Source organism: Athene cunicularia (assembly GCF_003259725.1).
Source record: "Athene cunicularia isolate RWA chromosome 3 unlocalized genomic scaffold, athCun1 chr3_part1, whole genome shotgun sequence".
NCBI classification, from domain to species: Eukaryota; Metazoa; Chordata; class Aves; order Strigiformes; family Strigidae; genus Athene; species Athene cunicularia.
This window is the reverse complement of record NW_020799097.1, coordinates 79,388,586-79,415,688: the sequence shown is the minus strand read 5'-3', so window position 1 is coordinate 79,415,688 and position 27,103 is coordinate 79,388,586. Positions and strand designations below refer to the sequence as shown.

At 41.9% G+C, this 27,103-nt stretch overlaps 1 protein-coding gene across 2 annotated transcripts in view; it reads left to right on the top strand.

The window, feature by feature from the left end:
* The window catches only part of TRIM67 (tripartite motif containing 67), a 38,508-nt gene extending 11,679 nt beyond the window's left edge, over positions 1-26,829 (top strand). The window contains exons 4-10 of one of the 2 annotated variants that reach the window (XM_026845009.1): positions 42-152; positions 2,373-2,526; positions 9,737-9,894; positions 12,783-12,921; positions 13,964-14,267; positions 20,189-20,351; positions 21,818-26,829. In XM_026845009.1, coding sequence (XP_026700810.1) covers positions 42-152; positions 2,373-2,526; positions 9,737-9,894; positions 12,783-12,921; positions 13,964-14,267; positions 20,189-20,351; positions 21,818-21,883 — 1,095 coding nt within the window. In that variant the 3' untranslated portion in view covers positions 21,884-26,829. Of the gene's footprint in view, positions 1-41; positions 153-2,372; positions 2,533-9,736; positions 9,895-12,782; positions 12,922-13,963; positions 14,268-20,188; positions 20,352-21,817 lie in introns of both variants that reach the window. The other variant, XM_026845010.1, reaches the window with a different exon arrangement.
* Positions 26,830-27,103: the final 274 nt, after the last annotated feature.

The window sequence follows — 27,103 nt, the reverse complement described above, 5'->3', positions numbered from 1 at the left end:
CTGAGGCGGTCATCAGAACTGTACTGATGCTTGTTTTCCAGGTTGTTTGGGACCAGATAAATCACTGTACACTCAAGCTACGCCAGTCAACAGGGCTTATGGAGTACTGCCTAGAAGTTATCAAAGAAAATGATCCCTCTGGGTTTTTACAGGTATTTTTCTTTCCAATGTTCGGGGGGAAAAAAAAAAAAAAAAGACAAGACATTAAAATTAAATCTAAAAATGGTCAGCTTTACTAATTAGGGTCTTCCACCTCTGAGACAGGTTCATCTTAAATCTTGTTATCATTGTCTAAAAGCTCAGATAGCCTGGTGGCTGCATGAATGTCCCAGGGAAGGGATGGCTTTGAACAGCTGTACCCTGACTGAGATGTGGAGTTAGTGGTCACGCCACTTCCCTGACTGCTGACATCTTTCCTCTTGCCAGCCCTTCCTTCTGAGCTGAAAGACAGATACTATGCAGTTAATAATGACTTTCTGCAAGATATTATTTTATTCTCATCTGAGAAACCCAACACAGGGACTCACAGAGCTCTGATCAATTTGGAAAGGTCTATGACTCAGCAGAGTAGTACTTCTCCCCTTTTTGCTTTTCCCTTTTGCATTACTTTTTCCCCTATGAAAGAGTCCTTTTGAAATCTCCCCTGTGAGAAAATCCAGCCTTAAGAGCTTGTGTGTAGCTTTACTTCACTGGGATTGTTGCACCTCACTGGGCTACAAGACCTGTCTTGTAGCTGGAGGATCCAGGTAACCCCTCTTTGCAAAATATGGCCTCACTAACAATTGCCTTAATTTGCAGAATATTGTTTCTTAGGTGCAAGCAGTGAAAGTATCGATGAGACAAAACATAACAGTTTTATTAACCAATTAATTATTTTGCCCAATTAATTCTGCTATTTTTATTAATTATTTTGCTGTGTTAGTTCTGTTGCCTTATTAATTGTCTAAGAAAGGCACATCAAACAAAATGGTCTGCACGTGGCTGTCGGCTGAACAGGGCACCCTGCACACGTGAATACATGAGTGTCAGGGGACTGTCACAGCATCCCTAAAAAACACGATGAGAATTAGCCACCTTAAACCTATTAACACTCCAGATTGATTGTTACTGTCATGTCAGGTCTCAAGCAAGAGTGTGGAATATGTAGTGTACGTTAATCTCAAGACTACACAGATTTTAGCAGGCTGTCTGTTGGATACTGCAGGACAAATTAAAGGTCTTTAGGTCGTATCTACGTGCTAGCAAGATACATGCTTTGTTTTCATTTCAGCTTACTTTTCCTGTAACCTTTGTGGCTTCATTCTTTGTAGTCATCTTTTATACAAAAACACTTTTGTTTTCACCTTTTCCTGGTTTATCTAACGATGCTTTCAAGGCAGCTGGCAAGCACTGAGGCACTGCATTACTTAGAGCGGCTACTTTTGCAGCCAGGACATTGAAACACAGCTGAGGGATCCAGCATCCCAGTAAGTCACTGCAGAGTTGTAGGAAGGCTATGAGATGCTCCTCTGCTTACTGCACAGGCTGATTAGGAGCTGTTGATGCAGGGGCTCAGGCAGGAGTGTCTTCTGGTAACAGTAATGAAGAAAGGTACCTGAACTCCTACAGTAAAGAAAAACTCTCTCTGACCTATCTAGAAGAAAATTCTGCTCCTTGTGACTTACAGGAAGCTCACTGGGAGGAACTCCAGATATACAAGTGGCAGCTTCACTGAACTCAAGGACAGTTGAATTAACTGATTTCCACAGAATCGGGATTTCACTTTCAGAAAAGTCCGTTGCAATCATCTTAGTCTGACTTTTGGCCTAATTGTCTGTGGGCTGAGCTAGAGCAAAGCTTTAAAAATGAAATTCAATTTTGATGTAATGATAGAAAATTAATCATATTCTTTGAAAATCTATCTGACAACTTAGCACCCTCACTGTGAGAAATACATACCTCCCTTTCCATCTGATTTTTTTATTCTTTTTTTGCTTTCATCTGCTGAATCAGCTCTGCTGAATGGAGAGACCCTCTAACATTTAAGCCTCTCTTTGTGCAACTGCTTTTCAAACAGGAGAGCAAAACTAGATTGTGTAGATCAGAGAACAGAGTGCAGAAGTGTATGTGGCATTCAGAGGCATGATACCTAACATAATCTTAACAGGCTTTATAAATGCGATTTTTACTTCCCTACCCTAAGATGAGATTTGTTTTGAAAAGACAAGATGAAAGGATGCAACATAAATGGACCTCACCCCAAAACAACCAGATCTCATCTCAGCTGTTGTGCTGTCATATTCCTGCTTTCTTTGTGCTGTATCTCACAGGCATTCTGTCACTTTCAATGTGTGCATTTGCCATTTCATCATAAGCCTCATACTCTCTTTCAGATTTCGGATGCTTTAATCAAGCGTGTTCAGGTATCTCAGGAACAGTGGGTCAAAGGAGCCTTGGAGCCAAAAGTGTCTGCTGAGTTTGACTTGACTTTGGATAGTGAACCTTTACTGCAGTCGATTCACCAGCTGGATTTTATTCAGATGAAATGTAGGGGTGAGCTTTTATGATTTTCTTTTTTCTGTTTTTTGTGCATGTCTTGAAACAGTGCTGGGAGGGACAGGGACACAGAGAGAGGGAAGAGGAATGACTTGAAATTGCTGCATAGTTTTAAAAGGTTTTCAAGCAAATTCAGATTACTCTGTGTTTCCTAGAAAGGTGGGGCTCACCTCACATGCAGTGACCTGAACAAGCTCGGACAGAGATACCAGGTACAGTTAAAAATTTGAAAAGATAAATTCTTCAGAGTAGGGCTATCTTATATTAAAAAGAAATTAGTTGCATGAAACTTTATGTCATTTTACAGTATTCCTAGATTTAACATGGTTAATTTAAAATACCAATTACCCCTCTCTTGTCAAGAGCAGCTAAAGTAGAAAATAAATATTCCCCTCCCCCCCATATTCTTGAAGAGGGAAAAAAAAACCCTTTGACTTGTATCTGGACTGTGCTGCGAACAGTGCCCAGCTTAAAAAAAAAATAAAATTGTGAGGCAGAGATTCACAAGGGGAAAGTAGCTCCACAACTATACCCTTCCTTGTTTCCAGGTGTCTGAATAATTCCGAGGGACATGCTAAAGGGAAAGGAGGTTGAAAAAAGTATTTAAAAGCAGAAGCTGATGAACAGTTGATGCCATTGGCAAAAAAAAATAATTAACATCATGCACTTGTAATGAGCTTGGTTTATATGGAGCAGGATGAGAACTGCATCAGAATTAGATAGATCCATAGACCAGCTAGATTTGAAGGCCATTGTGGTCCCTGGGAATGATGCCATTAGCTTCCCTCGCTGGCGATTCAAGCCTTAATTATACATGTGCGTGACAGGATGGAGGCTGCCAGAAGTCAATGAATGAGTTAAGGATAATCGTGTTGTGATGTCGGATGTGCTTTTTTTTGACTCCAAGCAAGCATAAAGATTTCTGTTCGGTTTATCTGTTCTCTCTGGGCCTAATTCTGAACCTAAGAGACCCAAGATGAAGTAATTAGGGTGGATAATATGGCAGATAAATATGTGAAGAAACAATGGATAAACAGATAAAGGCCAAAATCTGCTTCCTAGGAATGGTTTGCATCTTGGCATAATCGGGCTATCTTAAAGTTACTGAAAAAAACACCTGTGAACTGCTCCTTTGAAATGTTGACAGCCAGGAAAGCAGTCAAGGGAGAAAAAGTATCACTAATAAAACTTCTCCACTTCTGCACTTGTCTTTTTAAATCAGTTTATATTTAATGCTGGCCATATTTATTGTTAAATATCCTTAATACTAATCTTCCACCACTCTCCTTCCCAAACATAGAAAATTTAGCTAAACTATCCACTTAGATTGTTAATTAAGGTCACTTGAGGTGAGAGCAGCTTAGGTATTTGGCTTTTGAATGTTCATCTGGCTTTAAGCTTGAAGACTTATGAGACTTTGAGCCAGATTCACTGGAGCTTTATGAAAGATAGTCCTGTCTGCTGTGCTCTCACTTACCATACTATCACAGCAAAGCTCTGGTACCAAGCTAGACACAGTTTGAGGAGCAGAGGACAGGACTGCTTCTGCCCAAGCCTGCACAGGGCTTATGAACACCCTCAGGCCTCGCTCCCCAGAGGCACCTTAACAGTTAGCCCTTGGGAAAGGCTTTTCCTTGAGCTGTCTCGGCCTTGACCAGGAGCTGCCTCTTGCACGTCCCATCAGGTTGGTCAGTACAGCTAGCATGACCTTGCACAATGCAAGGAATGGTGGAAATGGTGTTAACCTGGCCACCGTTCCTGAAGGTGCATATGGAATGGCATTATTCCCTCTTGTGCCTTGTTTCGCCAATTATTAGGCCTAGCATAAAGGACACAGCCAGTATGAAGATGAACCAATAACCAAATTCTATTTGATACAATAGGGTCAGTACATGGGTGAGCACTGGGGATACAAACAAATCAGTCAGATTATACATAAACAACATCAATCCCACTGACCCCACGAATGACACCACACAACCAATAATGGGTGGAATAAATGGTGAAATGCAGTCTCCCATAGAAGGGACCAGAGACAATTGAGTCAACAAGCCAAATACATAAGACCAAGGAAGCCACATACTGAATCTCTACACAGCCTGTGTTTACAGAAGCCAGACCTGACTGGAGCCCAGTTCCAGGGAGGCAGGAGCTCCTTCCCCAACGGGGAACTCTGCAAAGTTCATCCACCTCACAGACAGACACTGCCCCTGCCTGCAAGTGGTCCCAGCTTTTATCCCTAAGTGGGACACCTGACCTTTGTTTACTTAATGTGGGACACCTGGGGCTCATTTACCCAATGGCTCTCCCTGCAAGGCCGGCTGCACCCTGGAGGGAAGCTTAAAGGTAAACTCACCCCCCCTTTGTGAAGGGCTGTGGGAATCACCAATATGTCACCCTTAATTTGGGGCTTGGGGTTGAAACCCCAGCATTTCATGCCTCTGTGTGCCTAAGCAGAACAAGCCACTGACTGGTCCCCAGCTAATATTCATAGGTATTGAGGATTGTTTAGTATATAGAGGTATACTTATATTTTTCAGTTTATGACAGCAAATCTATTTGCATTTGAACTGCTCACTCTGACACTTTGGTGCTTTTTTTTTTTTCTGAAATTTTACCTCTACAACCTCAACCAGCTCTGATTATCTTCTCATGCATAATGGTCTTGCATCTAGAAATACAGGTACCACAGAGTAATCAGCTCAGCCTTTCAGCTGCAAGCACCCAGACTTACTGGGAACATCACTTTGCTGACTTTGAGGAGAAGCTGGTGTTGCAGGGTGATGTTTTGCTCTTTATCACCATCAGAATTTGTATCTTTCTGAGCCTCCAGTTTCACAAAGAAAAATCTGCATGTCTCTTCACATCTGCTCCTTTCCAATTCTACCTACCCCAGCACACCAACAAGTCATCAATCTTTGACAGATGTCATTGTTGAAGGGAGTGTTAGTAAGTCACCATATTGGTTGATCTGACAAGTGTAGGTGCATTAAAGACATCAGAGACAATCTGTAAAGGGAGTTTTGGGGAAACCTAGGAGAATAGGGCCAGTGTGGCTTTTCCAACTGCAAGCTGTTTTGTTCCAAAAGCTTTGCTATGTAAGGTCTGTACTATTGTTATCGATGCTTAGTGCATGACTGAATTTCTATATTTTTTTTCAAACTCTGGCCTCATTCAACCTCAGTGAGCTTGCATGGGTCATTTAGAGTGAAAGCACGCTTGTAAGTAAACATTGATTCACTGTGTTAGACAAAGAAGAATGAAAATGAGAACAAATCACATTACAATTGCTTTCATGACTCGTTCATGTACCTTACTGGTGGACTCTCTGTAAGCCCCTATCTAAACCTCAACTCAAGAAATAAAGATCAGGGGTTGTTTTTTCTTTTTGCAGAAAGAAAAAGCAATTTGGTAACAAATTAAATGTGCAGAAATGTGATAGGTGCAGAAGTAATGCTTAAACATTCATGTTGATCAAAGGACCTCACTGATAGCCCTTTGGCAAGAGTCCCATGTCCCCAGGCTAGCTGACCTGCTGAGACACACGCACAGCTCTAGTAATTGCTAGAGTTTTGAGCTTTCCCAGATCCCTTTCTTCTGTTCATGTTTTCTTCTCTCTATTGCTTTTTCTGAGTGCCTCGGTACAAAATTCCTGTCCTCTTTGATGACTGGCTCAATGTGTACATCACATTTTCTCAGTTCAAACTGTGGGCACAGGCAAATAGGTTTTCTAGGTTTGTTTTGTTCAATCAGCTGGAACTGTCATGTGATATTGGTTTGTTGTAAAATGGACACTTGGTACAAAAAAAAGGAAAGACTATAGCTACTCTCTACTTTTCTGTACCACCTCTGAATACTCATACGCCCCTTCTCATTGTGAGGAGTGACTCCTTCCCTCACTGCAAACCCATACATGAAGATTCCCCAGACACATCTCCTGCCACAAATCTCTGCTTCTCCAGCCATGAGCTGCACAGCCCTGATAATGAAAGAACATTGTAGGCTTTGTCCCTGGTTCTGTCTACTCTGTATCGTGGACCCAGGTCTTTGCTTGTGGTCTTTCCTTCTCTCTTGAAAAGACTGTAAGGCACTTGCTACAGCAGTGACTCAGGCTATTACAGGGCCATAGTGCAGTTTTGGAGGAAGTCAAAATTTTCATGTTTCTGAGGGTCCCATTCTTTCACTGCATTTAGTCCTTTAAAAATTAATCTGGGAAGGTGGAGGGCATCATTGCACAACTTGCTTGTCAAGAGGATAAATAACAGACAACATCTTAGATCAGCTCTACTCTGAGAGGAGATCAGCTGTGAGATACATTGAGCAATGCATCCTTGAAACTGCTGAGTTGACATGAGATATCAGTATCACATTTTTCAGCTTAGTGTGACCTGCATGGAGCACTTTTAAAATAGCAGGACATCATTCAGACTCATTAATAGATCTTGCAGTGCCAATGCAGTATCATTTCTCCTTTTATATTTTTAATCTTTTCCTTTAAAAACTCTCTAGAGGCCTTTAAGTTGAACAAGAAGTGGGACAACACTGTAATTTAACATCTGAATCTTCTTTTTTTTTCCTGACACAGCCTATATTTTTCTTTTCTTAGTCCTGTCCCATTGCTTTTCACTATGAAGTAATCCCAGTGCCCTGATTATTCAACTCAGCTCACACTTTCCTATGACTTTTACAACCAGTGTTCATCTTTTCTGCTCCCAGAGAGAATCTGAGATTAAGACAGATCTCTGCCTGTGTTCAGGGGAGGAGGGCAGGAACAGTGAGCGTCATCCAGCAGAGTTGCACATCTGCTTGGTGGGAGCTTCTTACCTCTCCTTCAGCTACTGTAGTTTGTGCAGTTCAAGCCACAGGCTGGCCCAAAGGGAGGTGGAGGCTGATAAGGATTACTCACAAAAACTTAAATGTCCTGTGACACAGTAAAGAAGCCCAGGCACTTCCCCATAGTATGTGTGACTCTCACATGTAGGGCCAGAATCCATACTGCCCCTACAAAGTGGAAGCAACAGCACTTTACTGTATGAAAACATATTCTAATCCCAGATGGCCTTCTTGTCTACATAATGAGTAAGGACTTTTAAACCACTTACCCTCCCTCAAAAATTCCACTCTTTTTTTCCACACTGCATTATGTGAACAGTCCCTGAAAGCCTACTGTCAGTGTTCCTGGATTTTTGCAGGGGGTTGGAGAGGTCAGTGGTGAGTGGGTGTTGTCTATTTTGCACTTTATAAACTTCAGGATTTAGGACTTCCTCCAGTTTTGCCAGGGAAAGTCTCAGAAGTGGGGAGGACCCAGTGAATGCCTCCTGGAGGGCTAACCCTTTAGCTAGAGTGGCAGGAGTGTGGATGACTGATACAGCCCTATCTTCTCCCAGGCGCATCAATCACTGGAAATACACAGGCTAACAAATGCCGACAGAACCCTAAACTTAAAATGTTTCACTTAAAACATCCCATTATCCCTGAATTACTCGTTTTCAGGTTTTTGACTCTTGTCGCATTTCTGCTACTTCTCCAGACACAGTGTCTCCTAGAGAAAAGTCTGAACTTTCCATGTGAAAAAACAAGAAGGTTTTTATTTATGACACCCTCTGAATCATTCTTAAATATCAAGGAATAGGAACAAGGCTTTTTCTTCTCTTTTCACAGAAAAACCTTCAAGAGCTAATTTATAAAGCTCTTTTGTTTTAGACCACAGTCATTCTTCTGGGCTACCAACCATCTGTGTTCACTGCGGTGATGGATAATGCCAGCAGAAAGCCATGGTAGCTTCTGCACCGTTTATCACAAGTGTGATGTTAACTTTCATGTCACTTCCAAAGTGGGGGTGAAGCCTTAGACCCGTTACACAGTAGTGTCCATTTTCCCACAGACTGCTTAGTACACAAAACACAAACAGTCTTTTTAATCTGGAGAGGTAAAATAGGACGAAAGGAACAGCTCAAGGGCTTAGCTCTCACGCAGACAGAGGGAGGAAAATAAACTAGAGGCTCAAAGCATAGTAGATAAAAGAAGAGCAAACTGACAGTGTTAAGAGCTAAGTCAATGAATTCTCAGAGCACTCAGCTCCTTGTAAGACACGGTCGAGCTCTGCAGAAATGATCCTGAATGGTGAAATTCAGCCTTGGGCAGAAGACCAGGCAGGGTTTTTGCATCACTTACATCCCACTTAAACTGTGTGATTTCAACAGTGCGTAAGATATGTGCCAGATCTCTGCAGAAGACCGAATTTTCACTTCATAATTTCCAGCAAAGAATGAACGGGGGGAATTTAGTTGTGTTTAGCAGAGAAGATGTGCTGGAGGCTTCTTTCTCACAGAGGCGTGGCTGAATGTTTTATTCGGTTTATTTTTATTTTTAAGATGCTGGTCTGTTCAACAGTCTCTTGATGTTTCTCCTGAGTGAGTCACTAAAAAGGCATGTTGGTAGGTAACTTCCCACCTGTAATTTCTGGGAGGAGAGAGCCATAAGCAGTCTCCTGTGGTGCAGAAGTTCCTTTTACTACCTCAACCAAATGATTTACATAAAATTTTCAAATGGAACAATTTTTCTTCAACAGTTTATTCTAATTATGGCTGCCATAAAGATCACATATCCAAGGTGGTTTTGATGAAAAATGGTAGGGGTGTGTTATATTAAAAACCCACCAACCCTATTGTGAAGAAATGTTTTCCTGTTGTCGGTGGAGTTCAGGCTCTATCTCGCTGCTTTTCTGGGAGGAGTGGCTGCACTGCCGGTTAATAACCCAATTCTTCATCAGTGAGCTGGTTTTCCTGGCAGCACTGCATCTGCCATGCCACCCTGTGGCCTGAAACACCCCCTGCCACTGCTTCTCCCTCTCTTCTTTTGGGGACAACAGGGTCAAAGTGCTCTAACTTGAGAAAAAACTCCTCTAGCCAGTGACCCCTGAGAAGGAAACCAGACGTGAGGTCTCCAGACTGTAGTTCTTACAAGGCACCAGAAGCATGTCCAGATATGTCGCTGTTTATGTATTTCAGCCAAATGATTTGTCTAACCAAATAATGACATTTTGTTATAACATTTTTATTGCCTTTTGTTTCAAGGAAGGAATGGGCCCTTTTCCTAACGGATATTGACTCCCCTGCAAGGGGAAGGAGGTGAGAGGTCCCCATACTGCTCATGGCACAGACTAATGGGGTAGGGCAGAGTTACACTAATCTGTACCCAGTTCCTGTTACAGTGCCACCCGTCCCATTACTGCAGCTGGAGAAGTGTTGCACCAGAAACAACAGTGTGACATTGGCCTGGAGGATGCCGCCTTTGAGCCACAACCCAGTGGAGGGTTATATCTTGGAACTTGATGATGGAGATGGTGGCCAATTCCGAGTGAGAATTTCATTCAGCATTTATTTGTGTTTCTTTGTATGTGAGTTTCCTCAAGATAATGGATTTGTGTCTGTCCAAGGGTGGGAAGAGGGGGTAGGGAAGATACGGCTTGTCAAAACATCGCTGCTTCCATGGCATGGCTGTAGAAAACAGTGCAATGCTGCTTAGTAGAAGGACCCCCAGCTTGGGTATGGTTTGGTTGAGGTTATTCTTAGGGCTCTGGCAAAGAAGGCCTTGGCGTCCCCCTGGAGTGTACCAGAGCAGAAAATCCTATATTAGCCTACAGGAGCTGAAAGTGGTTCGTTCCACAAACCAGAGATTTCTTTGAAGCCCCTACTTTCATCTGTCCATAGCACCTGGTTTCAACAGCTGAGATTCTTGGTCCAGAAATGCAACTCATTTTTTTCTGTTTTTCTGAGTAAAAATGGGATCCTGCATAAAAATACGGGATTTCTAGATCTTTTCTCTGGCAGTGAATGAGACCAGGTTGGTGGAAGCTTTCCGCAGACACACTGCAGTGGGGTTGGTAAGTATGGGAAGGCATCCCAAGTGCTGTCCTTCCAGACCCACAGGGTGATGCCACAACTGCTTGCTCCTGGCTCCAGGTGAGGGATACTTATAGACTCCCATCCCTTTTCTTCATATCCCAATAAACAAACTACAGAAATACTTCAGTCAGCTTTTTGCCAGCCATGTCCTGCTGGAAGCTGTGTCCCTTCCTCCTCGGGCAGGCTTTATGCTCCCGTCGCTCCAGGACCAGGCTGGCCCAGTACATTTCTAGGGACTAGTGCCTCGAAAGCATCTGGTGTGGAGTACAGCTGCTCTCTTCAAAAATGGGGAATTTTGCCAAAAACATGTGACAGCATGTCTTCAGGAGCTGCAAACTGGCTCCTCACTGGAAACCTAAAGGTTTCTCAAGCTGAAAATGGCCTGGCACAGTTCCACCTAACTGCTTCCCTGTGCCAGACTGCTACACCCATAGCCAGCAAAGGCACCTGATTTGGATGCCCCTTCTTAGAAGAGACAGCGATATTGGCAGGGCATTTTGAAGGGGACACTGTGTTTCTGGACGGTCTCCTCAGTTCCTTGATCCAAGTACCATTTCACATGGGTTTGAAGAGGGTGGTCTCCACTACTGAAAGTGTGAAAAGCAGCTTTGTGAACAGCGGCTGGGAGGTGCCTATATAGTTAATATTAGAATTTTATCAGTGTGTGATGAATGAAGAGTTAGGAGCAAGGTGTTTATGAATCCCAGTGTCTTGGATAAACCTTTTCAAGTGCTTTTCACATCTAAATAAATACTTGTGAATAAGCAAAATTTCAGATGGTGTATATCCAAGCCCATTTGTGTGTGGAGGTTTGTAACTGGCAAAGGTTTTAGGACTGCCAGCACTGCCATGTCAAGATTTTGGATTGAAAAAGTTACAAACCAGTCTAAAACCTTAAAAATCTAGGGTGACAGCTTCTCAGGGGAACACTTTTCTTGCTGTGGTAGACATGCCCTCAGTTTTACTCACTGAAAGATAAACTGCAGGCTCTTCAGCAATGCCATTTCAGTAAGAGTTTTCTGACCCTTTTCATGAAGACTTATGTATCTGAAAGCAATAACACTGATTACACTTTATCAGTATTTGATGGCTGGATTTAAAGAATGTTTTTTGTCTCCCATCATAGCAGAGAGCATCAATCTGAATAAACACAAGCAGTGAACAGTGGTAAAAATATGAAATGGATTAAAAAATGTAAAAGTTGTTCTACAAATACAACTTTTTGCATGACAGCATATGTTATAACATGGAGATAAATTAAGCTATTCTATTAAAACTCTTCTTTCTCTTCATGAAAGATCATCAGCTAACTCAGGACCCAAGAGATTTTGTTATTTGTGGCAGCTGCCATGGTAGCAAAGTGGACAAATATATGACCTGCTGTAACTTTAAGGAATCCATTTCTTATTCATCACATACTTAATTCACTTTAGGTTCATATCAAAGAGCCTTAATGAACAGGGCTACTCTTAGGCATATACTAAAGTCTTAACTGAACTGGGGCCTGAGTGGGCTGCTTAGTTACATCCTTAAGCTCTTTGGGGCCTTTGCTACCACAGATCTATGGATTTCACAGAATCAGAGAAGTCGGAGGTGGAAAGCAATCGTGGCTTTCAACTTGCTGCCAAGACAGGATTTTTTTCCTTTTCTGTCATTTTCTGTTCAGTTTTCCAACAACATGTGTTTCTAGGTTTCTCTGTTCATCATAGACTGTATAATCTGATCCTTTTCATTAGTCTGCCTGGATGTTCCTCCTGCTGAAATATTTCACATTACACAAGTGCTTGCTGTTTAATAAATCTTTGCAGACTTTTATGATGTCTCTGTTATCTAGTTGCTGTTTCATAATATGATGCATGCAAGTCTAATCTTTGGGAGATCAGTTTCTTCTGGCTCTGTATTTGCAGGTTTCAAAATTATATTTTCACACAGGCATGCGACAATCTTTCCAACAGAATAAAACTGTGTTTACTTCGGGTTTTTATTCTTTCTCATACCCTTTTTTGATCCTACATAAATGGCCATGAGAATGGCTGTGGTGGGTCAGATGTTGGGACTACTATCCAAAAGTGTTTTGGAGTAGATGTTTAAGAAAAGAGGATAAAAATTAAGATCTTTCTGTGTTGCCCTTTATTGCTGTACCCTTCCAGTTTCATCTTCATCTTAGTATCTCCACTGCTAACCATCCCTGATGTCTCCACTGCTGTAGCTGTCTGTGTTATAACAGCGTAACTTCTACATCCTGGGAAGCAATGTGAAGCTGTTGCTTGTAGCTTACATTTAGAAGTCTTAACGTGATCACAAGTTTTTTTTTTTTTTTTTTTTTTTTTTAATGTTTAGGAAGTATATGTTGGCAAGGAAACTCTCTGCACCATCGATGGCCTTCATTTCAACAGTACCTATAATGCAAGAGTCAAAGCTTTCAACTCATCGGGAGTTGGTCCTTACAGCAAGACAGTTATTTTACAGACATCAGATGGTGAGTTGGGTTTTTGACAGTTTCTAAGAGAAAAGCTGCAGGTCTCAGTGGCAGGGCACTTGCATCCCTTTATACCCATTAATATCTTTGGCACTTACTGGTGCAGAGATTTTAGACCAGCTTCATGGAGAGGCCAGGAACTGAGTGTGCACAGGGACTGGGCTCTCCTAGCATTTTTGGGGTTTTTCCATTATCAGTAACACTTCAGGTTACAAATCATGCAATTTTATTTGTCTGTAGAAGTCTGAGGTCTAACAGATTCTTATTTGCTTTAGTATACAAAAGCAGTTATGCAACACATGGGATATTTTTGTGCCACTGTCTCCACTTCTCCATATATCTTTGGAATTTGCCTTTTTTTCACTACTGCTTCAATTTCACAGCAAGGTTTGATAATACAGAGATGGGAATTCATGCTTGTTCCTCTGTAATTATACTTGACATCTGTGTGGGCATTACAAGAAGTTCATCATTCTTAATGATATTGTAATGAATCAAGACATGCATGCTATTATTGCTTAAACTTTTATGCTGTGTTGCCAAAATAGGCCAGTATACAATATTTATACTTTAAGAGCTTTTTCTGGCTTTTGGGTTTTTTTTTTCCTTTTTTTTTTCTCCCTTTGATAAAGTAGTGAAGTCAGTCCTAACCATCATGGACACAGTGGAACTCATTTCCATTAAAGGTGATCCTGAACCAATTCACCTGTGTGAGCAGTTTCCATATCATGGAGAAGCCTTTGTCTTGTCAGTGACTTGTTACTGTGTGAGAACAGAAAGTCACTGCCCATAGCAGCTTATGTTCAGAGGAGCAAGCACAGATAATGCAATGCACGAAAGAGCTGAGAAACAGCAGGGCACCAGCTCAAAGCAATCATATGTAGCTGCCTACAGTAACCAGGAAAGATTGTCTTTATTACCTGAAGGTGTAGTGGGGTCTTTAGGAAGGCAGACTTTCATTCTCCCAATTGAAGTAAAGCAGATGATACTTGAATACAGCCCATTCTGCCATATTCCTGCCTTTCCTTTTCCCCTTCCACAGTGGCGTGGTTCACCTTTGACCCCTCCTCAGCTCACAGAGACATAGTGCTGTCGAATGACAACCAGACTGCCACCTGCAACAGCTACGATGACCGAGTTGTTCTAGGCACAGCAGCCTTCTCCAAGGGCATTCATTACTGGGAACTGCATGTGGACCGGTATGACAACCATCCAGATCCAGCCTTTGGTATTGCCAGGATTAACGTTGTCAAGGACATGATGCTAGGCAAGGACGACAAGGCATGGGCCATGTACGTTGACAACAACCGCAGCTGGTTCATGCATTGCAATTCTCACACCAATCGGTAAGCGCCGCTTGCATGCTTTTCTCATTACTGATTGTTTTTTCTGCTTTGCATCAGAGGCAGGGGTCTCAGCAAGCCACTGGTCATCTCCCTGATAAATGCAGTTGTTTTATTCCTTCTTAAAAATCACTAGTGGCAGTGATTGCACCTTAGCAATCTGTGTTGGTGTTTGTTATCCTCACTGTTAGCAATTTTTTCCTAAGATTCAGCCTAAATTCACCCTGATGTGATTTAAGACTGTTATAGCATGTCCCACCCACAGCATCTCAGCAGAGAGGAGTGCAGCGCACTAGAATGCGGGATTTCTCTCTCATTGCTGGAGGAGTACAGGGAGAAAGGTAGTTGATTCTCTTTCTTAGGAGGAATCTTGACTGCAGAGTTGCACAGTAATTAGGCAAAGCACTGGTGATTGCCTGTACAAAATGCAGGTGTTTATTGCCAGTCTTGAAAGCTGATTAAAGGTATTGCTGTAGGTCACACCTCGGGTGATCTGGACATAAGGGGCTTTTTGGCAGTGAGGGCTAAGTGACAGCTTCCATCCAACTGAGCCATTGTACTGAAGAGCTTTGAAAAATGTCTCAACCAGTTTACAACTGACTTGCACAAAGGAGGATTTCAGAATGCCCCTGAGCCATCATTACCAAACCCCTCTTTCTCCCACCACTCAGAGGCTCTGTGTGCTCTGTACAACAGAGCGGTGGGGAGACGCGTTCTAACTGAATCTATCTCCAAGGATGGATCGCACAGAGACAATGCATATCAGCATAGATCCAGTGTTGTGCTGACATGGTTGTGTGGCTTTCAGCGCTGGTGATGGTTACCTCTGCCTAGTGCTGGCTGTTTCCTTGATGTGATGCTGGTCTGTGTAGGGGAGACATGGTCAACTTCGCTTGAAGCTCCCTGGGGTATCACCAGAGCAGAACTGCACTGCTCTCCCTCCATGTCCCGTGAGAGGGTCAGCCCTAGCTGAAGGTCAGCTGGGTACTACAGGAGCAGATCTCCACTGAAGAGTGTGATTTAGGATCATAAATCCCTTGCTTATTTTAAAAAATGGTGTATTTGTATAACTAATCTATCACGATGGGAGATTGATATATGAATGAAGTGACTGACCAAGTCACTATAGTGGGTCTGTGGCAGAGCAGGAATCAATTTTGATTCAGTTTTCTACTGACAGTCCCAGCAGGTCTTCCACACTCACTAGCTCAGGTGTTGTTTTTGTTATACCAAACGATTAAAAGAAAGGCTTGCAGTGATTTTTAAAATGCTCAAATGCAGGTATTATCTCCTTAAAGAGTTAAGTTCATGCCCACATGTACTGTATCCTAAAGCTGGTTGTAATGTGTCCTGTTGATTAGTCAATTATATTCTAAAGCATACTTGTATTTTAAGTAAGTATACTGCAATTTCTGGGAATTTTTGTTTGAAGCATAGTTTGATATTGCAGTTCCTTACAGACAGATGGAAGAATCTTGTAGCTGGATCAAAAGCTATCTGAAGTCAATTGGAATAATTTCCATGGCTCCGAAGACCTTAGATCATGTCCTAAGACATGTAGAGTAAAATAAGATCAGTATAATAAATATATCAAAATGTTCTCTGTCCCTTTAACATCTTGATTCAATTTGGGCAGAAGTAATGTTAAGCTATATTAATTTTAATGCTCTGTGAAACAGCTTATGTTTTCTGGAAAAAAGCTGGCAACCATTCTGTGTACTACTGTCTCAGAAACCTATTTTATGATTTTGGTCCTCAGCATGCTCCTCCCAACAAGCATCACAGGAGCTAAGCAAAAGCTTTTTTTTCTGGGAAGCATGAACAATGGAAGCACTTTGGATTTCCAATCATCCTGCTTAAACAGGGGAACAAAGTGCTTTCCGTTGATGATAGTTTCCCAGGTTTTACTAGATAACACACAAAGGCTTTGCAGGCACAACCAAGGCATGGATAGATCCCATGGAATGTCTGTTCAAGTGAAATACACTCATAAATGACATGTAGTTCTATGAAATCATATGCGCTTCGATGAAATTAGGTCTAAGCATTGTATTTTTAACTGTCACAGTCAAGTAGGTCAGTTTTTTAACTCATTAGCTTAATAGTCTTGTGGAAACAGTTATTGCTGCCTAGTTGTTTTTCCCCACTGGAAACAAGTGCATGGCAGCACAGTATCACAGTCCAAAGGAAATTCATTGTCAGCTTTTAGCCTCTTGAATGTTATTGTGGTGTTATCTTAGTAATCATTTAATGCTTCATAATCTTCATGAGAATAAATTGGGACAATAAATAAATAAATTGTTAGCTTCAAGGATAAGATGAGGTGGAGCTTGGAGGACCTATTTATGGGATCTGTCATGTTTAGAGTACTTCCCTGTTCCTTTCACTCACAGCACGCAAAATTGGACCTGTCTACATCCTTGAAAACTACCATGACTTCTGTAATGCTAGAAGAAAAAGCATGAACAGAAGACTCTAAAGCTATCAAAACCAGAGGGAACCTTTGAGAATCAGTTGAGCAAACTGGTTAAGAAAACACTTTAGGGCAGGGATATAGCTTTGTGAGGTAGCTTTCAGCCTATTCCTGGAAATAATCAGTTCACACCAGAGATGTATGCCTGTTGCTAAGAGGCACTGGCATTCATTGCAATAGATCTGTTCCTTGGCAAAGTTCCCAAGAACAGGAGTATCTAGTGCTGTAGGCAGTACTCTAGCCACTACATGGTTATGTAAAGAAAGAGACACACTGAAATATTTTCTGCTGAAAGATAGTGGGAAGTCAAAATCAAGGGAATTTGGAGTGTAGTCTTAAAGACCCTTGTGATCAGGGGAGACTCTTCCCTGACTTCAGAGATCTCAAGGCCAGGTTTTCATCTCAGAAAAAGGTTATAATTGACTGATAAATACTGTCCTTGACAATAGACATTTGTTAAGTTACTGTAAAGCTCATTATTAAAATACTGTTAATGGAGAGTAAAACACATTCTTCAGTTTATTGAAGTGTTCGTAACTTGTCAAGCTTTATTTTTCAATAAGTGGAGCTTACTACTGTTCTTAATTTCTCAAGCCAATCCATACAGTCCTATTCTGCATATTGTCCAAGCTGCTGCTGAAAACATCTTAGAATAACAGAATAACACAGGTAGTGACATTGTTCATAGTAGCCAAACTCCCCTATGTGTACTCCGATCTTCCAGGCTTCCACACAGCACTTCCACACTCAGGACTTACCACTGCATGTGAAAATAAAAAGGTGCAGGACTGTGAGAAAAGAGGTGTGAGAAGTGTGATTTACTTGAAATAAAGAAAGAGTGGTGCATATCTTCAAAGGTGGATTATCATTTAATGAAAGCTAAGTATTTGTTGAAGAAGTATTGTAACAAATAGTTGTCTTTTCCTTTTACATGGCCTGCAGATTACTCAGGGCCTCTGGTATAATTGTCATTAAATAGTTTTAAAAATGCATTACAGGAAAGCAGCAGCTTTTTTACATGCTGCCACACAAGCGTACCAGGAGAGAGCAACATCAATTTGAGTCTCTTGAGCTAGCTGGCTTCTTCTATTGCAACTAAGACTTTTGTTAGAAAAATTATCCTGTAATACTGCCTAAATGGTGTACAGAAGAGTGAGGAAATGTCTCGCATAAGTTTGCTCATGAAACTTGGACTCTCACACCTCTTCTCCTAAAGGAAGCGACTATGACAGTAGTCCAAAAAAGCTCTGGAGTCCTCAGGGTACTGTTCCTAATGAAATCATGGGATGCTAGGGAAGAGAAGCTGTTCAGCCTCAGGAAAAGTCCAGTCTCCCTGGTAGCAGCCCAGCAAGGTGCTCCTGCTTGCCTCTGACCTGGCTTTGTCCTGCCAAGGCTGGTTGCTCACTGTGGGGAGGTGGTGGCTGAAGAATGGGGCAATCTACCTGCTGGAGTCCTGCACTACTTGTGGCAGGAAGGAAGGGTGAGGTCCCCATCCCTCTGCTCTGCCCCCGTGCCCCTGTGGCTCCTGGAGAAGCCTCAGATGGGTCCTGCACTCACCTCGGCAGGGCTGTGCAGGTAGCATCCCTCCCTGCTTCAGCAGGGCTGTCCCTGGGGGCTGCAGAGGAGTCACTCAATGTCACTGTGCAGCACACAGCTAATTAGCCCACAAGAAGCAAATTAGCTTATCATATAGGAAAGACTAATAATCTCAAAAAGGCAAAGTTGCTGTTTCTCTTTCCCTAAGAGAATCAATGTCATTTAAAAGGATGTCATAAAATCTATTTTAAAACACTGCAGGATATAAACCATGGTGCCCTACAATCAAAGCTGTTCCTAAACAGAGAAAAAAAATAATGTAATCTATTTGTAAATAGCTCTAGATCATAGTACTCTTGCTTCCCACAACTTCATCATGAGTTTTATGATTGAGTGCTTTTAATAAAAACAGACTAGATACTGAGATACTGAGGATAGGTCAGCATTGTAACTTTTGTTGGAAAGTAATTTACTTTCTGGTTTTGGATAAGAGCTCAAAGAGAACCCTATAAATGCTTACAGGACCAGAAAGAAAATAAAAGGAACCTGAGAATGGTGAAGTTTGAAATCTAACACATCTCAGAGCCAATTCATGATTCTCAGCCATACTGTTATTGTTTGAAGAGTTTAAGATGGAGAAGTCAGAATAGTATTCTACACTATTATGTCACAGATTAAACTCCCTTTACCTTCAGAGGAAATGCCGTCTTCTGCATTTAATCTAAAGGAAACCGGTTTATGACACCTAGTGGACAAGATCGAAATTTCTTACCCTGCACTATATTCTTCCTAATCATATTTGATTCCACCCCCCTCCCCACCCACCCTTTGATGTTTTGCCTACCTATTGTGATAAATTTTATGTTAAAATTGCATTAATCTTCTGAATGTTGTGTGCCTGAGGGGAGTGCGTGGGACAAGACAGCTGCTTCCTTTCCTACTGCAAATTATTTGAAATCTGATTTACCCTGAACAAATTGTGTCAGGCTGCAAATCCATCGCAGAGTCCCCATGATATTAGCACAGTAGCAGTGCCTGTGGCCAATCTGCATATCTAGCAGATTTTTTTGCTTAGTGCTCTTTAAAGTAATACTGGGTTTGACTAACCCCCAAATCAAAGTGCATTAATGTCAAATCACTCAAGCATGTAATGACTGGCTAAGTCTGTCCTGCCAAGCTCTGATACCACAGTAGCTCTCAGCAGCTGCTCCTGACACAACCAATTATCGCTGGTATTAATAACCATGCCTGCACACTTGAGACAACTCCGAGTCTTATATCTGAGCATCTTGTCAGTCAGGGAGCTGTGCTTGTTCCTGACCAGCCCCACCTTCCCTTCCTCCCCCAAACCAGTGTCTGTTGTACCTCTGGTGGTTCCCTGGTCTCTGGAAAGTTGGGTCCCCTTAGGGGATGCCAAGGTAAGTACTCAAACTGGAAATCTTAACTGTTGAGCTGTTAGCAGGCATAATGATTAGAAATGAATGCCTAGGAAACCAGCTTTCTGCTTTTTCATTCCCTGCTGTGCATCACTTCACTGTAGTAGGGATGATCTTAGGAGCGATGTCTCCAGGACTCCTCTCCCACATGCTCAGTACTGACCTGACCTGCTCACCTCCCCATCTGTCCTCAGCCAAGGAGACCTGTTAGCTCTGGAACCCCTTTTCAGCTCTTAGATTGCAGCTGGAGTAGGCATGGACCTAATTTCTCTTTAGGTTCCCCCCATTAAGCTCCCATGAATGTGGTACATATGTTTCAGTTAAAGGTGTGGATCAGTCATTGTGGAATGCTGCAGGGATAATCATTCCATAGTGCTTCTCCGCTCTCCTTTTGCTTAGTAAGACTGCCTTGTCTTAGAGAGAGCAGCGGTGGTGTAGCACCCTGCCTTCACCAACAGTGTGGTCCCTTTGTACCTTAGGACTGAAGGAGGAGTTTCTAAAGGTGCCACCGTTGGTGTTCTCCTGGATCTGAACAAGCACAACCTGACCTTTTACATAAATGGGCAGCAGCAAGGGCCCCCTGCATTTGAAAACATCGAAGGTGTCTTCATGCCTGCACTGAGCCTCAATCGAAACGTCCAGGTAGGTCTGCAGTTTAGTCCCACTTACCCTTCTCATCTAAAGGAGAATGTATCCTACCAGGCATTGCTGCTGGGGCTGCTAATGTCATCTGTAGGTAGTCACTATGGATAGTAGCTCTTTCCTTCTTGGACAGACACATAGGCTACTAATGCTTTTTGGAAAACTGCATCTGACCTTCTGCCTTGCCTCACAGATGTGAGGAGTAATGCCATAAAACCAAGTGAAAGTACCTACATGCACTAATTCCTACACCTATTTTTTCTGCAGCAATCCCCTCGGAAAGGTGCTAAAGCTTCCTCTGCCAGTTAGACTAAAAAACATGAGTATCCTAATTCCTCCTTAGATCTTATGTTTGGAGATCATTAACTTTGGCAAGAGACAGAAATGTGAGCAGCACAGTGGTAAGGAGAGCAAAGACAACATAGGTCAGAGAATTTGTGCAACAGAGGAGACCCAGTCAGTTCATCACTCTGGCTCTTTCTGAATTTTGGAGATTGCTCTCTGGCCACAAGAGGATCTTCTCTTGGAGGAGTCCTCTTTAAATCTAATGCATTTTTACTTCAAGACAAATGCATATGGCTAGAAGCAGGATGTAGTATAAGGGACAACCTATGGAAACACAAGAGCCTGAGGACTGAAGGAGGTCAGCTTAGGTCAAGCAGGACCAATGCAGTCAGGGTGGAACACTCATTTAAAACACCCAGATTGAAACCAGAAACCTTGTATGGCCTTACCAGTACATGAACATTTAGCATTCATTACTGGTGGCATCCAAATCTTTCAAGAATGTTTCATAGCTTTATTGTATTTGGTGCACCAACGTGAAAGATGCAGGCACTTCTCCGGGAACCTCACTTCTATATTCAACACAGATTTTTACTCACAAATTACCTTCTTACCACAACTGAATTAAGGCAGACCATCGCCAACAAGGAAGCAGGGGGATACTCTGAGACTAAGCTTGTGTTTGCTGTTGAGTGGTGCTCTGGTACATCTGTGTGGGAACCTTGACCTTGTAGAAATGTCAGGTTATACAAGAAGCACTAAAATGTCCTGCGTTCTGTCCTGCCAGGACAGCAAACGTAAAAGGATTTGCTTATATTTAGTATATGGGCTCCACTGTGTGATCCCTGTCCTGAAGTACCCCAGGGTTCCTCACATGATGGCGCCATCCACCTTGTATCTAGCAAGCAGCACTGCTGGAGACCTACAACTGCTGTCTGGATTTGGCAAGAGATATGGACATATGGCTTCTAGACCCCAAGATGTTAGGAGGGGTGAGGGAGAAGGAGTCTTGGTTATTTCTGGGGCTCAATATCATCTTCATTAATACTCTTGATGACATAAACCTGGTCCCAAAGTCCCACGGCCCTTCCCCTGTCATTTACTTGCTCTTGGCCTTCACAAATGCTTTCTGCTGAGGATGTTCCAGTTCTGAATCTACATGTTATTTCTTCTTTGCGCAGGTGACCCTGCACACGGGACTGGAGGTGCCACAATGTGTAAAACAGCCCAAGTTGCCCAACAACTAATGAAGCCCCTGCCCAACCCTGTGCTGGATTCTGTAAGATTTCTCAGTGTGATTTGGCACTTTTCAGTAAGTCAGTAACAAAGCATTCTCTTCCCTGACTTAAAACATTGTACAGCATGTTGATCACCAAATAGTCTGCTGGTTACAACAAGGCCACTCCATTTTTTATTTAACAGTCATAGCAAGCATACCCACTGAACTGGCACTCAGCTGCAGATGGGTACCTGAACATATCTACACTGAATTTCATACATATGTACACACATGTACACACACACACACATACATTTATAAAACAAAAGCTTAAATGGGTGTATTTTCTCTCTCATGTCTGGATTTGTGCTTAAAAGATATTATGGATGCCAGAAAAAAATGGGTAAGATTAAGACTGAAGGACGGTGGCTGTTGGATCAATTTACCAGTAGCTGAACTGGTTTTCCTTGCCAAAGTCCTTACATCAAGAAAGCATGTATTTTGACAGCTGAAGTGGAGGTTGTGTGCTCAAGAATTCCTGGTTGTCCATTACATTCAGGGGCTCAAATGACCATTAATTATTCCTTCTGGCTCTAGACTGCAGTAAGCTATGGGATAATGTTCCCCTAGAATTCAATGGCAGAATTTATCTTGTTATCGTCAATGAGAGTAAGATTAGTTTCCAAATACTGTCATGTAATAGTTGCACTCATTTTAGCTAACACTGTGATACATGCAGGATTCAGATATGGAAAGCAGAGAGAAAAATACCCTTGATACATTTTAGTGTTTGTTATTTAGGTGTGATATGGGGACTATCACATACACAAGATCTGATTGTGGTTATCAGCACAATTTTTGAAAAATGGCGCAGGAGAGACCCCTTTGAGTTGAACTGATAAGTGTTTTATTTAGATATGGCACATGCAGAGTATCCCATTTCTAGCTTTGATCCTGATAAACCCTGGGTAGTTGTAGTTCCAATGTAGCTTTGAGATCAGAAGCCTTAATTTTCTATTAGATTAGATGAAGCACTTGAGCGAAAGAGATTCATAGCATTAATGTGAAATCCATCTCTAAGAATTTTTCTGGATTGGGCCATAAATCTTTTCCAAGACTTACCTGTGTCTGGCGTCTCCCATGAAAACAAGCAGCTGTTTCAGGTGCTGCCCATGACAATTGGAATCTGACAGGGAACTTTTCCCACAGCCATGGCACTGTCACTGGTGTGCTGTTGTCAGAAAACACATTGATTGGTGTATGTGTACTTTTTCTCTGAACCCAGTTAACATATGCAAGTGTGTGTGTACAGCGATAATGTGTAAGGACAAGATGCAGCAGACTGTGTGAGCCCATGACATCTCAGACTGTCACGTAATCCTGCATAAGCGTGGTGCTATAAAACAAGAAAAACATAAACTTAAATCCCACTTACTTTCTTTTTTAAATCCTGCTGCTTATACAAATTTTCCTTTCCAAACATACGTATACACACACGCATATTGTTATCAGATGTGTAATTATTAAATGTGAGAACAAATATTCTAACCAAAATCCAGTTTACTGCCTTGCATTAAACCACAGCCACAGGACAAACAGCCCAGACCTGCCTCTGGGCAGCCTGCTAGCCCTCAAGCATCCTGCTGCAGGGCCACTTCTGGTCTCTGGCCAGAGCACATCACTCAGGTAGTGCTGAGTGCTGGCAAGGCTTCCCTGTGGCAGAATGGCCAGGGTCCTCCCTGGGGTCATCCCACCTCACAGCTGTTGTGGGGAGGGGGAGGCAGCCCAGAATGAAACGGTCCTGGCGTATTGCACAGACAAAAAGCAGTCTGCCATCACGCTGACTGTAACCAACCAACCCTCCTGTAGCCCACCTCACCTGCACAACAGTAGTGACTTTTCAGTGATGTCAGGACTGAAATAGGAAATAAAACTGTGGATGGGGAAAAAATAATGTAAGCTTTTAAGTGGGAAAGCAACAGTACTTTCTTCAAAGTCTGGAATGGATTGTATTAGTAAACTTGTAGACATTGGAATAACTGTGATATGCTCATCTTGGTTTCTTAAAGAATAGCAGAGACATACTGTGTTATATTTTTCAGTTTTGTTTAATACCATATGAACTCATGCAGGATTTTCTAATTAGCGGGTCTGTTTTAACCTACCTCAGCTAGAATGCTACCAGATCCCTAATTTCCTCTTGAGTGTGCTCTTCTATAAACCTAACAGTTGTAATCATAGCACTGGCTTTGAGTATTGCCAGTCAGAGCAGTGTATGGGAATACTGTGTATGTACATAAGTTGCACATAGTTTTTTATATTGGGAAACATCCTGTGATAATTTTAATAGAGAAGGCACTCCACTTTCACTTGTTGCATTAAAAACAAAAGGGTGTTGTTTGTTTTGGGACTGAACCTTTGTCTTTACTCCCAGCTTCTGTGAAGGAAACTCAAATGAATTTACATCTTTCCAATCTTCAACTATTGCCAGGTATTTAAAATTAATTCTGAATGGGTTTTAGAAGTGTTTGCAGTACTTGGTTTTGGTTTTCATAGTTGCTTTGGTATCAGTTCCTGGTGTGTTATACCTTGGGGAGAACACAGTGAGTGATACAGGTTACTAATTTCTAATGGAAATACTGACGGTAGGTAAGGACATACATGAGCTGTAGAGAAGCTCATTTGTTGTCCTCTACACATTATAACATTCATAAAAGTAGGGTAGAGACTAGCTACCATTACAGTCTTCTTTTAACCTAGCAGAAATGCAAATAAAATAAAAGGAATACAGTTAGAAGTAGGTAACCTGCATTAGTAAGACTAATTTAAACTAGGTCAAAAACTAAACAGAGTGGTTGTATATATTGATTGTGTACACATTAAAGGGCTTGCGTTTGTCATGACTCATAGCAGTAAAACAATTACCCCAATAGAGTGTAGTCTCATGACTTCAGCTGGATTACATTTTGATGGTTTGATTAACAGAAATAATGCTTAAGTAGTTAGAATTATGCTAGGAAACTACCTACTCCACATGTGAATATTTATACAGAGCATCCAGATGGCAGTGGCCATCTGAACATAGAGCAGAATTTTCCCTTTGCAAAACAGAACCAGGTGGGAAGAAGTGGGGCACTTCCATCCTGAGAGTGGTGGAGGTAGTTTGCTTCTCTGCAGGTAACTCCCACAAGGTCTGTCTCATAAACCCAGCAGTTTGCATGTTCTTCATCTTCAGCATCACTTCTGCCAGCTTTTGTTTCCTCCAAATCCCTTCTTTAGGAGGGAGTCAGCCTTTAGTACTATGGTCCTTGCAGAAACTGTTGCTGACTGTCCAGGGAGAACCTGGGGGGCTGATGAGTAGCATAGATAACCAAGGGGACCACTTTGGATGCTCTTGCTTCCTTCTGATTCCTTGGGGTATTTGAACAGCTCTCTGGGATGAAAAGCATCTCTGGCACCTGGGCCCACACAGAGTTGCATTTCATGGGATTTTTCTGCTCCTAGAGGCCATGCTGCTCCTTATAAGCAGGAGAGCAGAAACTTTTGCATGGGGATGAGTCCCATCTGCTATGGTACAGAGACCACACAAGGTAGCTGTAAATTGACTTAATATTAAAAAAAACAACAAAAAACCCCCAACCCACAAACAAACAAGCCCTCCTCTAATAAACTTCTGCACACACCAATCTGGAACCTCTGCACAGCTGCTAAATAAATACAGCAGGCAAGCTTTCTGTTCTACAGAGCAACAAGGGGGTCTTAGTTTTCGTCTACCCTTGTGAACCTTCTTCCTGGCTCTTTGCTCTGCAGATTGCCCTGCTAAGTTTAGTGGGAACAAACAGAAGCAGTGCCATCAGGAGCACTGTCAGACTTCCGAAGGCGTGCAATGCTACAAAATTTCCCCTCCCTTCTTTTCCCCATCAACTCAAAAAAAAGCTCACAAGAAAGTCTCTTACTAAGACAATGTCAATATGAGCACAGGCCTAGTTGACAATCCCTTAGTACTTCTGTTGTGGAAAGGTATGTGCTATAAAATAAATGTCAGTAAGGACAGCAGGATACTGTGATGTATCATGAATTTGAAAAGTAATTTGGCTTCTAAAAAACATAGAAAAGATAGGCAAATAGTACTGTCACCTCCTATACTTGCCTATTCAGTTAAGATACATAAAGGAAAATATATTGGACTGAACAAAATAAATAAAATTTTAAAAGCATAAGCTTACATATATCAGAGTTTAAGAGGAAAAGTATTAAAATGTAATTTACTATATGCATAATGTTCCATCATGTTGTAAATAATGCCATGATAGTGTATTGTTGTAGTTTGTTCTTGGCTGGTGATAGAGTTCTGTCATAGTGCTGCGTAAGCTTTTATTTTATTTTTCCCCAAAGTGTAGTTAGTAAAGATGGCAGAGAGCACCCAATACTCTGGTTTCCAAGTTGTTCTAAAGCAAGAAGAAATGAGAGGTGCAGCTTTTCTTTGTTTCTTTCTTACATAATAACATTACTTAAGGTAAGAGAGAGAGGAGATCGAGGCTAAGCTGCCACTACATGGAAAACACCGTGTTTGCAACTGCCAACAAGAGGTGGTGCATTTCTGGACCATTCAATTACCCATTCCTGGGAGAAAGGATGCAAACCTGGTAACAGTAGCTTTCTGGTGCCATCTGGTACATCCTTTGCTCACAAACAGAAAGATGAGAAAAGAGAGGTGTTAGACCTCATCTCAGGCCTTATCACCTTTACAGCATTCTGCTTAAATAGCAAAGTCAACAATTCAACTTTGAACCAGGCAAGATAATATGGAAACCCCAAGAATCTTGGCTAGATCAACTTTGGAAAGAAGATTACACTTTCAAGTCCTTCAACAGGTTATGGTAACAAATCAGCCACATTGCAAACATAAAGGGCACTTGTCACTGAAAATTACCAAACAAAGGTGGAGAGTCTTTTTTTTAAAATTTTTTTTTTTTTTTTTAAATATTTTTTTTTTTAAAAAAAACCCTGAGCTGCTTCTGGTTTTTACTGACAACATTTCTGGCAATTTCTCCACCCAGCATTACTGAACGCTGCACCCACACAACCAACTGGAGTGGCAGCCTGAAGCACAAATCCATCTTACATGCAGAAGCCCATATGCAAGCAACAGAGACAAGACGTGCGGGGCTTCTGCACCTTTGCACAAGAGACAGACATGCGTTTTACTGGCAGAGGCACTCAGCAGCATTTTCCCCTTCTGTTAAGC